Raw genomic sequence first — 23,607 nt, forward strand, 5'->3', positions numbered from 1 at the left:
GTGTAGTGTATAGTGTAGTGTATAGTAGTGTAGTGTATAGTGAAGTGTATAGTAGTGTAGTGTATAGTAGTGTAGTGTATAGTAATGTAGTGTATAGTGTAGTATACTAGTACAGCACACTGGTGTGGTGGAGAGCGAAGCCACAACATTTACAATCCGAGCACGACGTTTCACCAGTAATTACAACCAGCTTCATCAGGCGACAGCCAGATTTGTGTTGGCTGTGTCGGGTGGTGGCGGGTTTTAACAACACAATTATATATTTACGCGACCTAACCCAAAAAAACTCTTATTATGGAGTAACTAAAATTGGTCCGTTCTTCACATGACAAGCCTTATTAATTAACTATCAGGTGGTCGCGGGTTTGACGACACGTTTATATTTACGCGATCTAAACCAACAACAACTTTCTGGACTCCTGAACCATATTGCCACGCCAAAGAACAGACCTCCACTGACCACGACAAAACGCCCAGAACCAAGGCCGTCTTGAGCATGTATCCGTAGCTGCCACCAATTATAATACAAACTCTCCCCCCATTGTACCCGCCTTCACGCAGCATCCGAAGGCTCTCACCGTTTTTAGTATTTCACCTGTTCAGGATCTCGCCCCATTCAGACTCCCGTCCTTTACACGCCTCAAGAGTTCTTGGTCAAAAAATTTGCGATATGTGCACACATCAAATTGTGCTTTCATTATTGACAAGCCGCGTTTACGTTGGTGTACAGCTTTTTTTTTTCTCAATGTCGCCCACTAAACACGATTCAAATGATCTCGCCAACGTGGAAGCGCCATGGTGGCGAGACGTTATCTCCCCCGCCTGGTATGCATGACATCGCCGGTTCACAATTCTCATCGGGGTCGCGTGGATTTTTCTCCGGGTCCTCCGGTTTTTCCCTCCGCATTTATAAACATGCGTTTAAAGTAATTGGTTGCTATAAATGTCCACGTAAGAAACTTCGTTGAGCTGTCATTTGTTGAAAAAGAGCTACATAAGCACAGTGGGCCTTAACAGGTAAAATAAAAAAAAGTGTATCTTTATTTACTCCTGGACAGACAGCATAGCAAATGGCAGAGTAACCAAAGATTTTATTAACAATGTCACAGTGAATACAATACTGACAGTCCGTACAGCGGACACCTTAAGCCCACACTCCTGCACAGACGATGAACGCTGCTGCGCCACCACCACCACCACCGTTATTACAAAATCACCATCACAATGTACACGCAGAGCCCAAGGCAACAACCTGGCGCAGCATTCATATACACAGTATACACATCACACACGCACGCAGGCACGTAGACACCTCCACCAGCGACGCCAGGCTTTTGCCGGGTAGTGCATATACAGGGTTGGAGCCACAGCTGAGCTCTTGCTGCCCCCGCAGGGGTCCGACTCAAAAAACTACACACAACTTCGACCAAACAATTAAAGCCATCGTTCACCAGGATTGTTTTAGTGCAATCGGTGCCGCATTTGTCACCAGATATTCATTTACTATGACCAAATATGGAAACTCCGTACGACATCGGTACCGAGTGCGTTTGATAAAAAAACAACTGAACGACGGAGCACATGATCTCCTGATTGGAAAGTCACCATCCCAGTTGCCCACGAGGGGAAGCAGCGATCGCAGATTTGTGCACATTCGGGCAGCTACATTGTGTTACAGTCGAGCATCATGCAGCAACCGTTGCCAGCAACGATCGCCCTAAAATCTCCCAAGTGCATCGCTTGGCCTTTACCGACACCACTGCATGTGCTGAGCCCACGACTGTGGAGTCGCCACTACAGATACCACTTCCCCGAAAACGTCCATCGGAGCAAGGTATCCTGCGCCTCCATAGGTAGCCCGGTCAGGGCAGCCCGGAGTCGCAGTGGCGAATGAGCGGCACCAGCCTTCGCGCCAGAGCCGGAGGCACCGTGGTGCCGGCGCTCCAAGCCTGCAGTGCGTCCAGCGCGACACCACTGCTGCACGGGGAGAGGTCGACCGCTGCGTGCGCCGCTGCCTGCTGCACGCCGGCTGCGATGCCTGCTCCACACGCACGCGCAAGCAAGCCCGCAGCACGCAGCGCAGACATCAGTGGCATCGTGAGCACAAGTATCACTCGGCGTGGTCGGTGTGTAAGGGCGATAGAAGCTGTGGGGCTGTGGGGATGCTCGCTTGCCTTGTTTGTGAGCCTCCTGCAGAAATGTGAGCATGACCTTGAGCAGGTTCTGGACGTGGGTCAGCGTGCCGGCCGCAAGCCCCGCGACTCCCAGCCGACCTGGGGCACGCGCCGCGGTAAACGATCAACCGCACATTACGCTCTGCGGGGGAGATTCGATTATTTGCGCCCGATACATTTTTATCTACAATTCATATACCAAAATTGAGGATAACGGAGGCAACAAAATTGTAATGAGATTCAAAACGGGGGGGGGGGGTTGAATTGGACATTTCCACTGCGCCGACTCACGCCACGTGACCCAGACAGCAGCGACTGGCTCCACCTCACGGTACCTATGAGACGCAGCACGGCGGCGGCGGTGGCGTCCAACACGGGCGGCCCGAACGAGCCCGGCCGCTCCACCTCTCTCCGCTGCCGCGTCCACTTCCCCATCACCGGCCACAGGTGCTTGCTGCAGAGACAGCGCGGAACGCGGTCAGACAGCACCCTTGCGGTACGCTAAGAGATAGGCGGGTAGAGGTCGCAACCGGGTACCCGATACCCGTACCCTACCCGATACCCGGCTACCTGTACCCGGCCGGGTACGGGTACGGGTACCCGTACCCGGGTACGGGCAGTCACGAAAGTTCTAAAATTAAGATTGAACCACTTCTACGGGGAAGTTTTAAGCTTATCTTTTTTCTCTCTCTCTGGCGACTTGTTTTCTCTGCCTGTGTCCTCTCTTTAGATTGTTCACACTTAAATTCTAACTTAGCAATCTTTGAAATACGTAATCAACCAGGCTATGCGTTAATTGTGTGTTGACCGACCCTCTGTGTTGTATTACATTACATTTCGATATTTTACTAGGTTATTTAATTTTAGTGTGTCCTTCTCCTGATTTTCAGGCTTGCTTGCCGTGCCATCGCATTCGCAGCACCACGTCTGTTGACCACTCATTGATATGCTAATTTTTCTCTAACCCTCCTCCCTCTCTCTGCCTCCGCCCCCCCCTCTGTCTATTTAAGGCCACCACACAGAGACGATCACCCCTCTCTGTTACCTGTGTTGCTCTCGCTATGTATCTTGGTGATATCTGTCTGCTAATATGTCTGTCTATAGTTTTCTGGTTAGATTTTATGTCGCTATTTCATTATACCTGATGATGATTGCTTGTGTTGCAATCGAAACGTCGTATTCTATTATTTAATTTAATTTATTATTTTATCTTTAGACGTGACTTAACCGAAAGAAACAAATAATAATTCCTGCAGTCACGAAAGTTCTAAAATTAAGATTGTACGGGTACCCGTTTGCGACCCTGGTGCGGCCGGGTACGGGTAGGCCGTGAGTCACTGGTGAGTAACCGTTTGTCACTCATTTCCCAACGTCTTGTCTCTTCTCACAATTCAAGTTCCTAGAATCAACCCACCCGCGCCTGCAACATGGCTTCATCCCAGAGGTCGCAATCGGGTACCCGATACCCGTACCCGGCTGGGTACGGGTAGGGTACGGGTACGGCCGGGTACAGGTACCCGTTTGCGACCCTGGTGCGGCCGGGTACGGGTAAGGAATCAAAACCCGTTTGCGACCTCTGCAGGCGGGACTCATCGCGGAGGGCGTGGGGGGGGGGGGTTCGGGGCGGGGGGCGAACGCTCCGGTGAGTGATGGTGCGGTGTGCCGGCACCTGATAAAAGAGTCGTGGGTCCAGCTCCAGCCCTTGTGTCCGCACAACAGCTGAATGGCGAGCACCAGCTGCCAAGTGTCGGCGCCCAGATCCTCGCCGGCGTCCGGGCACGGCTGGAAACCGACCTTGGGGCTCTGCTGCAGGGTGAAGAGGAAGCTGGAGGCCAGGTCGACGGGCAGTGGCGCCTTCTGTGGATGCACACATACGCACGCGCACACATACGCACGCACACACACAAAGCCAATGATGCCCCTTATAGCCATTCACACATTGCTGCGGTAAGTGTTGTTACTGAGTCTCACCCTTACAACAGACTTAAAACAGTGTTTATTCTAGATTTGAAGCTTTCGTGACTGCAAGGATTCATACTTTTAGGTTTTTTCGGTAAAGTCACGTAGGTAAAAATAAATAATAAAAATAATAATAGAAATAAAATAATAAATCACGACGTTTCGGAGGCAACACAAGTCTCCATCATCAGGTGGAACCATCACAGCACAATTGTTGTATCAAGTAAAGAGAAATGTCAAGAGACCCGACCTCAACCAGTATATATACAAGGTCGGGTCTCTTGAGATTTCTCTTTACTTGATACAATTGTGTTGTGACGGTTCCACCTAAAGACAGAAGCTTGTGTTGCCTCCGAAACGTCGTGATTTTTATTTTATTTCTTCTATTATTTTTATTATTTATTATTAATTTTTTACCTACGTGACTTTACCGAAAAAGCCTAAGAGTATTAGAACAGTGTTATTCCAAACGGCTTACCGTGTGCGATCAATGCACACTAGTGCGCTGTAACAAACGCTCAGACTTACGAGCGAGCAACTAGGAGGACCGGTAGGGTGTGCATGTCCACATATATGCATACAAAGACAGAGATCCCCCGTGTAGCCTTAATGGACTGTTGGGGCAAGTGCTGTTAGTGAGCACCTATGAACGCCGGCACGGCAAACGAGGGGGCAGGCTATGTCGAGCCGGCGGGTGCCCTCTGTGGGTGGCAGCGCCTGACCTGGCCCCAGCAGAGGAAGGCGGAGAGGCACTTGAGCAGGTCCCCCGTGGCCCGCTGTCGCACCACCGCCTGCACGGCGTGGCTCACCGGGCCCGGGCACAGCAGCACCGCACGCCAGGTGCTCGCCACAAACAGCGCCAGCAGCGCTCCCTCCTCCCCATCTACGCTCGCGCACAGCCACACGCGGCACAAGTGTGCAAGTGTGCAGGAGCATGGCAGCGCGAGCATACGGGAGCGTCACTATTAAAAGGAACGTCATTAATTTATCCACGAACATCTGAAGACTCTCTTTCAAGAGGGCCCTGTTACACTGTGCGTGTGCGGCAAGCATCCGTGAGCACCTGTGTGAGTGTGCGTGCGTGCAAAAGTGTGCGGATACACGTTTAAAGTTTATTTGTTTAACCGGGTGTGAGCAGGCGTGTCTCACCGTGCCGCAGCAGGGCGTTGTAGCAGAGCAGACGAGGCCTCTCAAGGTCCCCGCGTGTGCGCCACAGCGCCACCAAGACGCGCACCAGCGAGTGGCGCAGAGCTGGGCGTGCAACCTGCGCCACCACCGCCTCCTCCTCCTCCCCGGCTACTGCCTCCTCCTCCTTCCCCATCAACAGCGACATGGCCCGGGTCAGGAACTCCTCACACTGCGCCTGCGGAGTTGAGGAATCACTTGTGGATGGGAGCGCCGTGTGTGACATCAAGGATGTTGATGGAAGCTCTCTCGTTATAATGGCTAGAGAAACGGTGACGACAGTGGCGATGGTGATAACGACGGTCATACAGATGACAACGATGCACGTCAGTGGTGGTGACGATGATGCTTATGTTGAAAGCGAACATTGTAATGATAATGGTGGTAATGCTGACGATGGCAATGATGATGACGATGGTGACGGTGGTGATGGTGGTGACGGTGGTGATGGTGGTGATGGTGGTGATGACGACATCGCCCATCGTGGTACCTGCTTCTCGCCCAGGAAGGCTCTCACAACGTCGCTCTCCTCTGGCCTCAGCATGGGCCTCACCGGGAGGTTCCCAACGTGCACGGCCGCGTGCACCGCCGGGAACAAGTCGAAGCACTCGCGCTGCAGGAGCCGCACGGCCCACCGCAGCGGGTCCGCCCGCTCCGTCGGCGGCAACGCGTCTGCCGCCCGCTCGCCGGCACGGGCGCCGTCGGCCGGAGTTGGCGTGCGAGGAGGCTCGTGGTCCCGCGGGGTGGGGTTGCTTTTGCGCTTGCGGCACTGTTTCTTTTTGACGGCGCCGGGCAGCGGGGAGGGCTGCGGCGCGGAATCGGGTTCGCTGGACTCGGGCAAAGCCTCGGGTTCCGCTCTCCGCCGCTTCCTCGAGGCCGGAGCCGGCGTGGGCCCCGCGGTTTCGGCCGCTCCATCCGTCTCTCCGCTCTCCGCCGGGCTCCGTTCCGCAGAGGGCTCCTCCGCACGGGCCGGGCCCTCGCCGGCCAACACCACTGCCGCCTTCGCCGCCGCTTCCAACGCCGAGTCGGTTTTCGTGAAGGCGGAAGAGACGTTCCCGACGCCCGGCTCGGCACCGCAATTTAAGGCGCCGGCGCCGCCCCCGCCGGGCGGGTCGGACGCGGCCGCCGCTGGGAGGCCCGCGGAGGCCACGTCACGGTAGAGCGGCCCGTCCCCGCGCAGGATGCGCAAGGTGCGCGCCTGCCCCGACAGCGTCGGGTACATCGAGTCGAGGGCGTGCAGCACGTTCTCGCCCTGCGCCGCCGCCGCCGCCACGCTCGCCGCCCCCGCCGCCGCCGGCTGCTGCTGGCGACGCGACATCCTCCAGCCCGGCACGCGCAGCGCCCCCTTGGGCGTGCTCGCCGAGAACTGCAGCGGCGACGGAAACGTCGCGGGGCTCCTGCCGTCGTCATTGCCGCCGCCGCCGCCGGGGCTGGACGCCGGCGGTGGCCGCGGCGTCGAGGATCCATCAGCGGACGGTGCCGAGGCCTCCCCGCGGTCCGTGGCGGCCCCCCGCAGCGGCGGCCCGTCGTGCAGACGCTGCCCGGTCGGCCGGACTGGGGTAGCGAGCAGGGGGTCGAGCAGGGCCAGCGGAGACACACACATCTCTCTGAACACCTTCTCCACCAGCGGCGAGTCTGACACGGGTCCCGGTGGGACCACCGCCGCTTCATCCTCCCCGTCGACATCGCCTTGCTCCGAGCGGGAGGCTTGACGAGCCGTCCCGGCTGCTTCGGGGCTTCCCGGCGGGCTTGGCGTCGACGCGCTCTCGGCCGCCGGTTTATTCTTCGGGGGTCGCCCGCGCTTCCTCTTTGGCTGCACCGCTGCGGCTCCTGGACTCCCGGCGGTGGCGGCGTCGCCGGGGGAGGTTTCACTTCCCGTTCCGTTTCCGTTTCTGGCCGAAGAGCAGGAGGGGAGCAGCTGTCGGCGGCTCCCACTGCGCAGCCTCCGCACCTTGCGCTGGATGGACCCCGTGCCAACGGCCATGATCCCCACGCTCTCCTCGCTCTCAAAACCGGCCGACTCCACTCCCGCTGTGCTCTCCTCCAGGCTCTCACTCGGCGTACTCTCAAGCGGAACCAACTCAATGCTCCCCGAACTCTGCTCCGAGCTAGTCCCGCCCGCACCCCCAATGCAACCCGACGGCTCTCTCCCTGCGCACTCCTCCGCACTCTCCCCCTTCTTACTCGCAACAACGTCAACGAGCTCCTCCTCTGTGCTCCTGTCTGCGCTCTCACTCGCCCCACCGTCGGCAAGGTCCAACTCGGCGCCCCCCACGTTCACCTCCGAGATCTTCCGCTCCTCGCCGTCACCGTGCACCAGCTCAACACTCTCCGGGCCCTTCCGCTCGTCACGGCTCTCCCCATTCACGTGACCCAGCACCTCACTCCCGACAACGGCACTCCCCACGCTTTCCCCTCTCCCCATGCTCTCATTGTTCTCTCCCGCACTCTCCGCTTCCACCATGGCCGTCCATTCCGCCGCTTTGGTTTCCTCCTCGTGCTTTGCTCCCTCTACTCCCTCCTCCTTGCTCTCCCCCCCCACCACGCTCTCCTCCTCCCCCTCCTCCACCACTCTCTTTACCTTCCCCTCCACTCTCTGATCTTCCTTCTGTCCCTTTCTCTCCACTCCTTCCTCAAGTCTCTCGTTCACCTTCTCTCCCTCTACTCCCTCCTGCTTGCTCTTTCCTTCCACCACGCTCTCATAATCCCCCTCCTCTCCCACTCTCTTTACCTTCTCCACTCTCTCGTCTTCCTCCTGTCCCTCTCTCTCCGCTCCATCCCCATTGCTCCCTCTTTCCGTTGCTCTCTCCAGCGGGCTCTCGTGTTCATCACCTCTCTTTCCACTCGTCTCATCTTCCACGGATTCCGACGCCCCACACGTGACCTTCCCTGCTTCCGTCCCACCTCCTGCCTGGCCACACTCTAACTGCGAGGGAGTTGAGAATGCCGGTTCCGGACACACCGGAGTTGTTGTTGCAGGTTGCGGCTCGCATCCATTCATCTCCAGACCCAACGAGGCCTCCGAGCGAGAAACCGGAGCCCCGCGGTTCCTTTTCTCTGTGCCGCAAAGGTTCCCATTGCCCTCACCCACGCAGACCGCAGGAGGCATCTGCTCCACAGCTTCCCGGGCCACAACTATCGAACTCTTACGTTCTCCCGACTGGTTCACATCTCCCTCTGTGCCTCCCTCCCTCTCTCCAACTAGGCCCGCGTCTCCGCCATTGTCCCTCTCCCGCCCTCCCGCCAGGTCCCCGTCTCCCGTACTCAGCGCCTCCTCTTCCCGCTGGGCCGCGTCTGCGGCGGTGCCCGCGTCTGCGGCCCGCACGGCGCCGTGCGGAGACTCTCCCCGCGGCGGTGCCGTGACCGCCCGCTTCCTCCGCACCTCCGTCTCCTCGCCTCCCTCGGCGTCGCTGGACGAGACGTCAGCGAACCACGCCTGCCGCACACCGCACAGCGGGAGGAGGATCAGCCCGACCCCTTACGCGGCGCACGAGCGGCGCGTGCGCCGGCGCGTTTGTCACGACGGTACCTGTCTGGGCTCGGGCGAACGCGGCAGCGGAGACAGCGGCTGCCGCAGGTGGCCCATTTCCGAGGCGAGGCCCAGGATCTCCTCCACCTCCAACGCCAGCTCCTCCAGCTCCTCCGCACGGCTGAAGGCGTCCGCTTGGCGTGCCGCCGCGGTTCCGGCCTCGCGCGGCTCCGAGTCGGGCTCTTCGCACCCTTGCTCGCCGCCGACCTCGGCTTCCTCCGCCGTCTCCTCTGGGTTCTGCCACTCGGAGCTGCTGGCCGCGGGGGCCGCCGGTGACTCGGGCGAGCTTAGGCCTTCGTCCGGCTCCCCCGCCGACAGCCCCCGCTCGTCCGTCGGCGCCCGGCCGCTCGAATCCCCGGCGTCGTCCCCGTGCCGCTCGCCGCCCTCGTCATCCCTCTCGGGTTCCGATAACGCCGCGACGTTACCGTCGCCGTCCCTGGCGAGTTTCACTTTCCGCCTCCGCCGCTTGCGCTTGGTGGCGGTGACGGCATCGGTTGCGCAGTCCTCCTCCTCCTGGTCGGTGCGGGCCGCGCCGCGGGAGAGGCTCCTGTCCCCGAGCGTCTCTCCGCCGACAACTGTGAGCGCACGCGGTTTGTCCGGCTAAGCTCTTTAACCTCAAACAAACACCAAGCTACACGCGCCACCACACGCACATCACCATGCACCGATACGTACCACACTCGCACAAACGTCACGCACCACACACGCACCTCCACGTACCGCTACGCACTACACAAGCACCACCACGCACACACCACCACGCACCACCCACTCACTAACCATACACTGACACAGAACGCATGTCTCCAGAAGACACGCAGACCGCACACCCTGCATGCACAGCGAACACGCAATGCACGTGTGCACTGCGCTAGTACACGCACTGCACACCACTGCACACCCGCACGAACACACACACACTTCGCATTCACGTAATGCGCGCTCTATGCTCACTCCACGTACACCGCATGCACAGCCACAAAGAAAACAAAAATATCCCCCGTAGAGCCTTGAACAGACTAGTGGTGCAACAGCTGTTAGCGAGCACCAATTAAGGATGCTGCGGTACACGAGAGCGTGGGTGACCAGCACCACACCGAGGCCCCTTTGTCTCTCGAATGCTAATGTTACACACCATATAGGTCTCATTTTAGGCTGAGTCGACGTAGGGGGAGGCCCAGGACAGATTCAGATAGTCATCGCCAATATTGTCTCTTTGTCAGAATCAAACTCAGCCCGCCGGGTTCGAAGTGCAGCGCACCAACCGCTGCACTACCGCTCCCCCACCGCACGCACACAGACACGCACACAGACACGCATAACGTGCATGCGTGCGCACCATCGTCCGTGGTCGTGCCGGCACTGGTCTTGCTGCGTGTGCGTTTCTTCCTGGAAGTGGTGAGCACTGCGACCGCACGTCAGGGCAGACGCAAGCGCGGACCACGCCACCAAACACCGCCGATCCACTCTCACCATCAATTCGCTCACGATGGCACAAGCCTTCCAAGTGAAAAACACACCGCTTGTTGCTGCTGCTTACAGTCTCAGGCCGGGCGTTCGAGATTTCCAATGATCAGTCGCCGTTTTGAACATCTTTGCAGGCAATGGCAGTAGGGAAATTAGTTTGCAAATCTATCTGTGCGCACCTTTCAGGATCTGCGTCTCTGTGAGTCTGCATGGCTACACAGGGGATCTGTGTCTCTGTGAGTCTGCATGGCCACACAGGGGATCAGTGTCTCTGTGGGTCTGTGAGTCTGCATGGCTACAAAGGGGATCTGTGTCTCTGTGAGTCACACAGAGGATCTGTGTCTCTGTGAGTCTGCATGGCCACACAGGGATCTGTGTCTCTGTGAGTCTGCATGGCCACACAGGGGATCTGTGTCTCTGTGAGTCTGCATGGCCACACAGGGGATCTGTGTCTCTGTGAGTCTGCATGGCCACACAGGGGATCTGTGTCTCTGCGAGTCTCCATGGCCACACAGGGGATCTGTGTCTCTGTGAGTCTGCATGGCCACACAGGGGATGTGTCTCTGTGAGTCTGCATGGCCACACAGGGGATCTGTGTCTCTGTGAGTCTACGTGGCCACACAGGGGATCTGTGTCTCTGTGAGTCTCCATGGCTACACAGGGGATCTGTGTCTCTGTGAGTCTGTGAGTCTCTATGGCCACACAGGGGATCTGTGTCTCTGTGAGTCTCTATGGCCACACAGGGGATCTGTGTCTCTGTGAGTCTCTATGGCCACACAGGGGATCTGTGTCTCTGTGAGTCTCCGTGGCCACACAGGGGATCTGTGTCTCTGTGTCTCTGTATGGCCACACAGGGGATCTGTGTCTCTGTGAGTCTCCGTGGCCACACAGGGGATCTGTGTCTCTGTGAGTCTCCGTGGCCACACAAGGGATCTGTGTCTCTGTGAGTCTGCATGGCCACACAGGGGATCTGTGTCTCTGTGAGTCTGCATGGCCACACAGGGGATCTGTGTCTCTGTGAGTCTGCATGGCCACACAGGGGATCTGTGTCTCTGTGAGTCTGCATGGCCACATAGGGGATCTGCGTCTCTGTGAGTCTGCATGGCCACACAGGGGATCTGTGTCTCTGTGAGTCTGCATGGCCACACAGGGGATCTGTGTCTCTGTGAGTCTGTATGGCCACACAGGGGATCTGTGTCTCTGTGAGTCTCCGTGGCCACACAGGGGATCTGTGTCTCTGTGAGTCTGCATGGCCACACAGGGGATCTGTGTCTCTGTGAGTCTGCATGGCCACACAGGGGATCTGTGTCTCTGTGAGTCTGCATGGCCACACAGAGGATCTGTGTGTCTGTGTCTCCGCGTCTGTTCGTGTAACATCCTCACTGCTGCTGGCTGCGGCTGGGGGTGCCAGACCCTCGGTGTCCCCGTCCCCCGATTCCTCGAGGCAGCTCCATAGATCCCTGAGCAGCGCTCGGATTCGCACTGCGGCGGGACGGACACGGGGCGTGTCGGTGAGCACCGATCGACCAGGCACGCACGCACACGTGGCGCGGGCGGGGGGGGGGGTGCGTGTGCACAGTTACCTTTCCCTGCCTCGGGGACGGACCCAGATCTTCGTCTTCCTCGGGCCGGGGGGGATCCTGCAAAGGATCGGTGGTGAGCAGCGTGCAGAGTGTGAGCACGGCACATACCACACGCGCTCACCACACTACACACACACACTTACCACACACTTACCACACACTTACCACACACTTACCACACACTTACCACACACGACGTGGCTTTCACACGGAGATAGGTCGGTGGTGCGCGGCATATGAACGCAGCAAATAAGACAATGCTCACCGCACACTTAGTTCCTGTGCTGGGTTTACCCGCACTCATCACAAGGCACTCACATGACACGCACACCACGCACACAAAACACACTCTGCACATACGAAACTCATCACAATGTGCGCCCACTGCATTCACACCACACACTGCAAAACCACAACATGCTGACTACACTTTCACACATTTACAGCACACGCGCTGCAAACACGTACAGCGTACGTACGTACCACACCCACTCCACACACCACACGTACTCTCTGCAGACGCACTGCACACGCACCTACGTACCTGCACATCCACTCACTCGTGGTACACAGCACACCGCACAGCACGCTGCACTGCACGCAACACAGCACGCTACTCAGCACGCTACACAGCACGCCGCACAGCCCACAGTACAACACGCAGCAGTACAGCCTAGAAGCCGCAGCACAGCCCAGAGCAAGCCCGTGAGCCACAGCAGCCCAGCACGTTTGACACGTGGCCCAACTGTGGTGACACCTCCAAGTGCAGCGGGCAGTACCTTGTCTACTCCTGAGCACCTCCACCTGCTCCTGTGACGGCAGCAGCAAAACACGAGCGAGCAATTGTTACTTCGAACGAGATCTGTACATTTCGACGATAGCAGCAGTGAGCCGCAGACATTGATGTTAGAAAAAAAAAATTTGTTCCCTTATTTACTCAGGAGAACCTCACCGAGTCTCAAGACGATGTCTGACCAGTTACATTCACAAGTGTTTGGCCGGTGGGGCAGGAAACCACAGCACCCGGGGAAAATCAAATCCAGCATACGAGATGTTAACTACCTTGCCTGGTGTACATGAGGACGTAGGTTCGATCCCAATCCTGACGCATGTGTATCTGGAGAATGCATATTCTCCCCATGGTCGCGTGGATTGTTCTCTGGGGTCCTCCGGTTTTCCCTCCACATTTAGAATCAACACTCGTTTAAAAGTATTTGGATGCTATAAATGTCCACGTCATAAGCCGCTTCATTGAGCTATCATTCGTGGGCAGGTCGCTTCTGAAAAACAGCTATGTAGCTCAGTGGGCCCTACCTGCTAAAATAAAAATAGTTTAGTAGTTTAACACTCAAGAATTCGGCTCAGATAGATTCAACCCACACACACACGCACTGCATTGCATCTATGCGTGAACTGAACCCACTGCTGTACTGCCTTCCGATGGTCAGCTCCGAGCCCCGAGCCTGCAGCACCTGGTATGCACTGGTGGTCACCCACTGGTGGTCACCCATCCAAGCACTAACCAGGCTCGGATCTACTTAGCGTCTGAAATATCATACGAGAGTTGGCACATTCACGTCGATTTGGTCTGAGGTCAACTACAGTAGCAATACTGTGTGGAATTTAACAAGTAGGTTCTCTCGGCCAGTATTAGGACTCATAATTGACTTTCAGGTGAGGTCACGTAACGATCCAGCTTAAAGTTGTGGCACAGCCAAAGAAATTAAATTATGAATGATAAAAAAGGACAGTGCATACATTATCAATGCATATTTAGATTTTTATCCCACAAGTATGTGTGGTTAATGCGGACCTGATGCCTTGTACTAAGGTATCTATTTGTCGCTTGAACATTTTAACACACCTGTATTCATGCCGAAAAGGGTAACATTTTTTTTTATCATTCAATATCTTGATACGCGCCGGTAGGAATGGAAATAATTTGTCACCTGAGCCTTCTTCAGCTGCGTCTCGGTTGATCGCTTTTCCCGCCTCAGCTGCTTCAGCTCCTCATGCTGCTTCGAGTTCAACTCTGCAAGTGGCAGGAGGTCATAGGGCAGTTGGCAGGAGTTAAGGGGAGGAGCGGGGGAGACAGGATGTCGTGAGGTACCCACCGTGACACGAACCCAGGTACCAGAGGTCGCAAACGGGTTTTGATTCCTTACCCGTACCCGGCCGCACCAGGGTCGCAAATGGGTACCCGTACCTGTACCCGGCCGGGTACGGGTAGCCGTTCCCTACCCGTTCCCTACCCGAAATGAGTGACAAACGGCTACTCACCAGTGACTCACGGCCTACCCGTACCCGGCCGCACCAGGGTCGCAAACGGCTACCCGTACCCGTACCCGGCCGGGTACGGGTAGCCGGGTATCGGGTAGGGTACGGGTATCGGGTACCCGGTTGCGACCTCTGCCAGGTACCCACCGCGATATAAACCAAGAGGTTCCCACGTGGGGAGGGTGTGTGGGGTGAGTGGGCCATTTCCATGACGGTACAACATGGGAGTGCGGTGCTTGAGTGATGCCCCACGTAACCACGATACCTGACAGACGCTTCATCTTCTCTTCAGATTTCTTCTCCCTGCGTGGACACGAGCGGAGAGATCAAACGATTCGTGCCTGTGTTCGTTTCTACGTACGTACATACGCGCATGCTGAACTTCTTCCGCACCGTACGTAGCCAACCGTGCTTATCGGAGGTGCGGTCGAGGAACAACAAACTAAGCACGAAAATCAGTTCGAATGAAATTAGTGGAACAACACTCGACAGTAACACATGTGGCGCAACCTCGCCGCCGTTGCTGGCAGACATCCTTGCACTATTCATAATAAACGTTTTTGGCTTAGATCGTGTTATATATAAATGTGTCGTAACCCTCCACCACCCGACACGGCCAATCGGCAAAAAAGTGTCACGTTGATAAAAGACAAATTAGTTCACTACTTTAGCCCACCGGTGTGTTGAAGAGTGAATCCACAACATTTTCAATTTTTGAGTAGTTCGACGTTTCGCTGGTAATTACATCCAGCATCATCGGGGCAATTCGCCACAATGGTGAGGCTCTGCTCTTGCTCCCGGTCTTAAATAGAGCAGCAGCAGCAGCAGCAGGGTGACGTCATCATTGAAAACGTTTATTATGAATAATGTTGGTCGCGAAATCCTACGTGTTAAACTGATCCTTGCACTAGCTTTGGTTCTCAAGTTTCCGAAAAATGATGGGACACCTTCCTTTCAATAACCCAGCAGTTGTTATTTGTTTTTCTCTCAGTGGGCAGTTCTACAAGTGTGGCAACGTCATGTTCGTAATAATAATGATTTGCTTTTGAGATAGTGCCCTTTATGCCAGGGCTTCTCAGAGCTCTTTAAGCAAGTACATTTAAACCAATTAACTATCTTAATGATAATTGTTTTTTTTTACCCCTTTTATCTGGCAACAAAACTGACACCTTTTTTACAAGGAGTCATGTTTGCATAGACCACAATACCTGCAGTCGTAATGCAAACAAAAAACATAACTCTGATAATGTATGCACTGTCCTTGAAGTTGATTGGTCCACACCCGAGACAGCTTTCCTTAGAGCCTAGTCTCACATGGTGTTGGACCAGATGACGCCAAAAGGCGCACAACTCAAAGACAATGCACCATCAGAGTATGAGAGCTCGGGGTAAGCATTTACAGCATTGGAACCTCATTTGCCAGAAGAAAAAAATATGATGTTTTTTTTACCCTTTTATCTGGCAACAAAACTGACACTGACAAAAGGTGTCAGTATCATATTTTTTTCTGCTGGCAAATGAGGTTCCAATGGTGCAATTAACTATCGTTTTATATAATACCTGCATCAAACTGAACGAACCATCGCCATCCCAGCATGGCACCACGGCACTTCGATAAGAAGTTCTCCCTTATTAGGCCAAGGTGGACACAATATTTATATGAGAGTCACAGTCCTAATTGCTTGTCATGCTACCTCCAAGTAAAAAGCCACTTCATGACAATAAAAACTAAGCAACACATTTCATGAAAGTGTCCGAAATGTACATCCGAAGTCGTGGAGCTGCCCAAGGGGAAACCCGCCTTGACGTCACGCGCATGTCCCTGCGTCTCACCGGATCTGCATCGCCTTTAGATCCAGGCCCAGCTGCTCGGCCTCTCGGGCTTTCACTTGAAAAATCCTCAGGGAGCTCTGCGGTGACATGCAACGGCAGCAGCAGCAGCGCACGCTTAACACGCAGTCTCATCACGTGGCAAGAAGCACAGCATGCACCCAACAAGCAACGGGACGAGCCCACGTGGCTTGGCGATGGGTCTGTGGTCACGTGACCTGGAGGCCAGTGGCAGATCCAAGGGCGGGGGAGATGGAGGCAATGGCTCCCCCTTGACCGACGTGTTTTTGAGTTGGCCACAGTGCCCGATATATCGCTTCACGTGCTGACGGAGCGTTCTCCCGCGGCACGTGGAGCGAAGTTATCGGACATCGTGCCGAATAACACGCAGCACGACCCGAAAACACGTCACAGAGCTCATCTAAAGAAAAATACACGACATGCAACGGCTGGGGGGAGGACATCTGCCGCTTGTGCCCCCCCCCCCACCCCTTCCCCCAACCCCCCTCCCCGCCCAAGTGGGTGCGCGAGTTCTGCCTGCTACCTTCTTCTCCTCCAGCTCCTCGGTGAGCTTGAGCAGCAAGTGTGGGTGCTTGTCGCGAGAGGCCATGCGGGTCTGCAGCTCCAGCAGCTGCTGCCTCATCTCCCCGCTCTCCCTGCAAGCAGTCGCACCCACAACATCTCTTTACGATCCTTTACGCCCCGAACACCTTCTTGCATGCAAACCGTGAGCGGCAGTGCTGCATTAACCGTGTACGGCGGGCGGTCAGATAACAAAACTCTGAAAAAACTTTTCTTTGTAATCACAAAGCGCGAGAGTGATATCCGTGCCAACAGCTTACCTCTCCAGCTGCTGCAGTTGTGAGGCCGAGTTAAGGAGCCACACGGCAACAGACGGGACCCTCCCCGACGCACAGGGCACAGAGACCTTCCCTCCGTGCACTCCGACCCAACTCCCCCATCCGCACACTTCACTCACTCCCACCGCGAGTCTGAGACTCCAACTCCAACTACCTTTAATGCAGGCAATAGTAATTGCCACTGTGAGGTGGCCAGGAGATGACAGTACAGGATCGGATACTTCTTGTTGTTGGTGTGTGTGGACATTTCCTGGGCTCTTCAGCCTCCTCCCAAACGAAGCCAAAAACACATTCATGGAATTGGCCTTATCATCACAATGTAGCAGGACCCTCCTGAAAAAGTCTTGAGACTTAGTGAGGCTCCCCCTGAGTAAATGGCATCATTATTATAATTTTCTTGGTTCTTTCGGTAAAGTCACATAGAAGGGAAGTAATAAAATAATAAAAATAAAACATAATAAAATAATTATCACGACATTTCGGCCACAACGCAAGCAGCCGTCCTCAGGTGAAGAATGAAATTCATTCAGAATGAGAATTATTTTATTATGTTTTATTTTTATTATTTTATTACTTCCCTTCTACGTGACTTTACCGAAAGAACCAATTCTGAATGAATTTCATTCTTCACCTGAGGACAGCTGCTTGCGTTGTTGCCGAAACGTCGTGAGAATTATTTTATGTTTTATTATTTTATTACTTCCCTTCTACGTGACTTTACCGAAAGAACCAAGAAGATGATTCCCTGCAGTCACGAAAGCTTTAAATCGAAATTATTATTATTATCAGTACACGGTTGCACGTCAGTCTCCACGGCAGCACTCGCGGCCCAGACACGTAAACGCTTCCCCGCACCGCAGCACGGACACAGGGCGAACACAATTGTCATGCCTGTGCAGCAAACGGCACACAAAGGATATCGTCGCACTTGCTGTGGTACCGCTCAATGACGGCGCTGTGAACACAAACAAGAAGGGGTCAACGAGACAGCAGAAGCACCCTACCCCCCCCGCCCCCAACTCTGGCAACCCCATCCTTCAGGAAGCCCGAGCTTCTGAAACCATCGCGCGCGCGCGCGCAGGGGTCTTGTTAGCACGCCGTGTCACGCGTCCCATGTACACGATGTCCATGTCATGCGCAGCGTGCGTCCCGTCGAGATGTAATGCGGTGGCGACGCGGTGTGTCCGCAGACGCACTGCGAGTCCAGGATCTTCTGCTTGAGCGTCAGGCACGTCCGCATGTACTCGTTGAGTTTCTGCGAGAGGCACAAAACGGGCGGCGGTCAAAACACCAGCGGCACCAAACCCTGTACCCCGGGAAATCAAGCGCGGGTCTCGAAGGAGAGCGGTTATAACAGGGGCGCAGCTCCTGTGCAATGGACATAGGAACACTGAGAAAAGGTCGGGCAGGTGAGGCAGTTGTGCTCCCAGCTTCTTGGGACAGGATATAAAAGCAGTGCCCTCTCAACAACAATAATAATGCCCTTAAATTGTCCAGAAAAACCTCACTACATTTAAATTCCGTTTTGGCTTGCAGCAGGAAAATGGAGAAAACCCACCGCGGGATGACTATGCACCGTTGTCATCAACAATGTAAAAAATATAGAAATTTAGCTTTGTTCATGGTAATTACATCTCGTAACGCTGTAGAAATTGCAACGCGCACAGTTTTCATACAGAAATCTGAGAAACCACAGGGAAGTGGAAAGGAAGGCTGTCAGAAACAATTGTCCATGCTTTGCCGTTCTACACTGGGATGTTGATCCACGACTGACATATTCATAACGATACTCAGCTATAGAGTACGGACCACCTTGCCTGACAGGACACCTGTTTCAGAAACCTAACCAGTCTGACTGACCCTAGCTATAACTGTAAAAAAAATGCAAAGGTAAGAAGATGTTGTCAAAATCAAATTAAAACACTATCCTTCTCTCCATGGGTTCCATGGCCGCTTGAGTCATTGCGACATTGAGGAAATTATCCTGATGAAGTCTACGGTCTCTTGGCTGCAGCCGAAAGACACTCGCACATCAGGCGCATGGTCCTCAACCTCTTGTCACGAGTGTTCATGTTCTCAGTCGCCCTTTGTGAAACGCATGCGTTTATACGATAAACCTTCAAACGTGTACGTTTGCAACAAGGGCAGAGTGGTGGAGTAAGGGCGAACACACTATTGTGTAAAAATAAAAAACCCTGGAGACTCGAATTCGATTCGTGGTCACGACAAAGTCTTGTGGTAATATCGGAACAGGTCCTGCAAACCCTCCCCACCCACACATCCCCAACCCACAGCGTGGTGAATTATGGTCAAATAACCCATGAGCCAAAGGCATGGGGGGAGGAGACCTTCATCCAGAAGTGGACTGACAAATGACTTTAAATACCAATCAAAAACACATGACCATGTTACTCTTTGGTTCTTTCGGTAAAGTCACGTAGGTAGAAATAAATTAAAATAAAATCACGACGTTTCAATCGCAACACAAGCGACTGTCATCAGGCGAAACCGATACAGCAGGACAACTGCTGATTTAGGAGAAATCATTTCATCATCGTTTCTCCTAAATCAGCACTTGTACTGCTGTATCGGTTCCGCCTGATGACGGTCGCTTGTGTTGCGATCGAAACGTTGCGATTGATTTTATTTCTACCCACGTGACTTTACCGAAAGAACCAAAAAGTATGGATTCCTTCAGTCACGAAGGCTTCAAATCAAGATTACATGGCCATGTTCTTTACCGTTCGCAGAGTCACGACTCAACACACTCGTAAACAACATTGTGGCCTTAAAATAAATATAATAGTCGATATATCGGGCAATGGTCCTTTTTCGCAGCAGAGGCCAAATCTACCTCTCTGGCCTGTCGATGCTGTGAAGGACCATTGCCTGAAACGTCGCCGATTGTATTTTCTATTAAGGCCTCGCAAGTGTCACTGACGAGTGTGCCGAGTCGTTTTGTGAACCGTGCTTTTGAACACCGTTAACAATTTGCCAGCTAAATTGACCAAAGTAAATTTGCTAATTCACGAGGAGTTTGGGCGAGAATGGATGTTTGCCCGTGGTTTCGGTCAGTTCTGTGAGACTTTGAAGCCCGCTGGGCTGCGAGAAGGAGGAGGAGATGGAAAATCTGCAAATTCATGAGGAGTTTGGGCGAGAAAGGATGTTTGCCCGTGGTTTCGGTCAGTTCTGTGAGACTTTGAAGCCCGCTGGGCTGCGAGAAGGAGGAGATGGAAAATCTGCAAATTCATGAGGAGTTTGGGCAAGAAAGGATGTTTGCCCGTGGTTCCGGTCAGTTCTGTGAGACTTTGAAGCCCGCTGGGCTGCGAGGAGGAGGAGATGGAAAATCTGCAAATTCATGAGGAGTTTGGGCGAGAATGGATGTTTGCCCGTGGTTTCGGTCAGTTCTGTGAGACTTTGAAGCCCGCTGGGCTGCGAGAAGGAGGACGATGAAATGGGAGTACAGCAAGTGGGTTCGTGAGGTCCGTCTGTGCGGACTTTCGGGGGGGGGAGGGGTGATATCCACTCGCATAACGCGTGTGGTGGAGTTCCTGTGGCCCTCAACCCGCTGACGATAGCGAAACAAAGTCGAATTTCGGCAAACATCTCCTCAAAAGTTGAACACGTTGTCGGAGGCTTTCGTGACCAATATTGTTCACGAGGTTTTTTTTTTTTTTGGGCTCAGATCGCGTAAACATGAACGCGTCGTTAACATGCGTCGGGTGGTGACGGGGTTAACGACACATTTACATGTACACGATCTAACCCCAAAAAAAACCTCTATTATGGATCTCCTCAAAAGTTACCAAGGCTTGGCGAAGGCTCCCCCCCCACCCCCAGGGCGATGCACAAATGGCACTGCACTCATTGTTTATACTGGTAGGAACCAACTGGTTACACCAGCCCACAGGGGATTATTGTGTCCGTCCGTCCGTCGTGCAGGGAGGGGCTGGGTGGGGAGGGAGGGGCTGGGTGGGGAGGGTGGGGCTGGATGGGGAGGGTGGGGAGGGGCTGGGTGGGGAAGGGCTGGGTGGGGAGGGGAGGGTGGGGAGGGAGGGGCTGGGTGGGGAGGGGAGGGTGGGGGGTGGGAGGGGTGGGGCTGGGTGGGGAGGGGCTGGTCACCCCGTGGTGCCCTTATAAAACTCAACGTTTAACCTACTCACGCCGGCTTGTGCCCGCCCTCACAGTCGGCCAAATTTGCGGAATACACCACGCCGTCGTTGACCCTGGCCATTGACCGAGCAACCCAACGTTCCTACCAGCTCCCTCCACAGGAATGTGTTTAATATGTAGGCAACTTTGGGCACCACGCGATTACGATTAAGATATTCAAAGCGCTTCCAAGTGACGCCCTCACATCTACCCCTATGTTTAAAGACCGAAACAGCAGGAGGATTTCTCCACAAATCTGGTTGCCGCCTGATGATGCCGGTTTGTAATTAGTGGCGAAACGTCGTACTCAAAGATTGTAAATGTTGTAGTGGATTTACTCTCCAACACACCGGTGTGCTGTACTTGTAATAAATTGGCCACGTTCTGTTTACGTGACAACTCTTTCAATTGATTCTAGATTTGAAGCTTTCGTGACTGCAAGGATTCATACTGTTAGTTCTTTCGGTAAAGTCACCATGTAGGTAAAAAAAGTGAAATCACTTGATGCAGCAAATCTGGCTGTGACGGTCCCACCTGATGACGGAGACTTGTGTTACCTCCGAAACGTCGTGATTTTTATTTTACTTTTTATTAATTTTAATTTCATTTTTTACCTACGTGACTTTACCGAAAGAACTAAGAGTATCTTACCAATTGGTTGTGTCAGGTGGCGGGTTTAACGACACATTTATATTTACGCGATCTAACCCAAAAAACCTTTTATTATTAATAACATTAGGTCGCGAAAGTCTGCTTACTACTACTACTCCTACTAACGTGTTTAAAATCGATTATTTACATCGTCCGCGGGATTTGAGGGATAAAAAAAATCCTTAGGCGAGAGGCGGCCATCTTTGTAAGGGAAGAACTTCGCCGTCTCCATGACACCCAGTGACGTCACTCGCCACTGACACGCGCGGCCTCCCCCGCCTCCCCCTTACCAACATGGCCGCGCGGGGCGTCCTCACTCTCGCGGGCCTAAAGCAGCCTCGACAGGGCCTCGCCGCGGCTCTCTCCCCGCCACCACCATAACCACCCACCACCACCAACTTCCCCCGCTTCGCCCATGGTACCTCCTGCAGGAGCCCGCAGCCGCCGCAGACGTCCGAGGCGGGCGGGTCCTTGTCGCCCTCCCTGGGTCTGCGGTCCTCGGGCATCATGGCAGCCCCCCCGGTGCCGCTGCCGAGGCGACGTTCAAAGGCGGTGAGTCTGCCCGGAGGCTGAACTCCGCTCTCTCACTTTTGCTACCACTAGACGCCCTGAGGGCATAACATCGGCGGGTATCGAGCGGAACGTCCGTAGAGCGTCTGCCCCGAGAGCGTTTATCATATGCGTTGCTGTTCCGGGGGTTTATTGGAGCGCGCGATTCAACGGAACGATTTAACCCGCCACGGAATCGATTCGCGCGGTATTCGAATTCAGGAATCGATTTTCAACACCGTGTTAACAGAATAACCGATTGTGTTTTTTAATTTAGGGGCCGTCCATAAATGACGTCACGCACCTGGGGGGGGGGGGGGTCAGAGATTTGTGACGATATGTGACGAGAGGGGGGGTAAGAAATGTGACGTCACATCAAAATGCGCAACTTTAAATAAATATACACAACACGTTGTACTTAATTAAATCGACTTTTTAATAAATGTTTTCTCCTACAACATCAGAGTGCAGCGCCACATTAAATACTCACTACAATGACAATAGTTTAAAGCGATTTGAAGCATGTTTTATTTTTTGGGGGGGGGGGGGGCAGAGCTTTGTGACGTCATATTTGAGGGGGGGGGGGCTGACTTTTTGTGACGTCGTGTGACAAAGGGGGGGGGGTCAAAAATCGTCCAAAATCACGTGACGTCATTTATGGACGGCCCCTGTGGTTAATGCAGTACTTGATCCCTTGCAAATGTATCTATTTGGTGTTTGAACGTCTTAACACCTAAATCTTATTTGGTGATGCTGCTGCTGGTCCATTGGCATCGGTGCAGAACGACAAATCCGGCGAGTTACAATCAAGACAAAAGTGCAAATTCTAAAATGAGAAAAATCGAACGAAACATTTAACCGGTTGTAGAAAAAAAATCTACGCAATTTATTTGCTATGAAAAATCGTACAAATAAACATTTTGTAACAAAAGCCAGGCAAATGTAACAGAAAATGTACCAAGTATGAAGCACTTGACACTCAAACACCACACAAATCACAGATGGGGGGGGGGGGACATCGGTTCCCCCAAACTGCTGTTAAGCGATCTCGCTTGCGATGAAGACCACCCCACCAACTCACACCAACCCACACCCGGGGCAGCGATTCGCAACCGGTGTGCCTGCGGTGGAAAATTCCCCGCTGTGCCCACGGCATCTTTGTAATCGTAGCAAAAGTCAAGAAACGTCACTGCCGCAAGCTGGGATGAACGAACTCTCGTCCGTGCCGTTCAGTGGCCGATCCATCCCCCACGTCCCGCCCTGCACTCCCCATTGGGCGGCAGATCTCTCGGTCGGGCACTGCTGCGGTTTGGGCAAACAGCTGCTTTTAGAAGCTTTAACTTCCTTCGTGACGTTCATCTCCACTCGTCAACAATCAAATTCCCTGTCGC

The 23,607-nt window shown here is 54.0% G+C and overlaps 1 protein-coding gene across 3 annotated transcripts; it reads right to left on the bottom strand.

Moving 5' to 3' along the window:
* Window positions 1-1,063: 1,063 nt before the first annotated feature.
* ICE1 (interactor of little elongation complex ELL subunit 1) lies at window positions 1,064-22,241 on the bottom strand. 3 transcript variants are annotated; one of them, XM_078882089.1, is made up of 20 exons: window positions 22,090-22,241; window positions 18,061-18,119; window positions 17,784-17,819; window positions 16,847-16,864; window positions 16,549-16,660; window positions 16,008-16,084; window positions 14,440-14,477; window positions 13,847-13,929; window positions 12,677-12,707; window positions 11,898-11,954; window positions 11,698-11,796; window positions 10,187-10,252; window positions 8,848-9,422; window positions 5,809-8,754; window positions 5,283-5,496; window positions 4,856-5,016; window positions 3,844-4,031; window positions 2,510-2,628; window positions 2,175-2,273; window positions 1,064-2,038 (listed from the first exon to the last, which is right to left on the bottom strand). In XM_078882089.1, exons 1-20 carry the CDS (start codon window positions 22,174-22,176, stop codon window positions 1,863-1,865), a joined length of 5,241 nt encoding a protein of 1,746 aa, XP_078738215.1. In that variant the 5' UTR covers window positions 22,177-22,241; the 3' UTR covers window positions 1,064-1,862. The 3 variants fall into 3 exon arrangements, with proteins under 3 accessions (XP_078738215.1, XP_078738214.1, XP_078738213.1); XM_078882088.1 differs by lacking the exons at window positions 17,784-17,819; window positions 18,061-18,119; window positions 22,090-22,241 and having other exon boundaries at window positions 10,205-10,252; window positions 16,847-17,776; XM_078882087.1 differs by lacking the exons at window positions 17,784-17,819; window positions 18,061-18,119; window positions 22,090-22,241 and having other exon boundaries at window positions 16,847-17,776.
* Window positions 22,242-23,607: the final 1,366 nt, after the last annotated feature.

The sequence above is a fragment of the Lampetra fluviatilis genome, chromosome 63 (assembly GCF_964198595.1).
Source record: "Lampetra fluviatilis chromosome 63, kcLamFluv1.1, whole genome shotgun sequence".
Lineage (NCBI taxonomy): Eukaryota > Metazoa > Chordata > Hyperoartia > Petromyzontiformes > Petromyzontidae > Lampetra > Lampetra fluviatilis.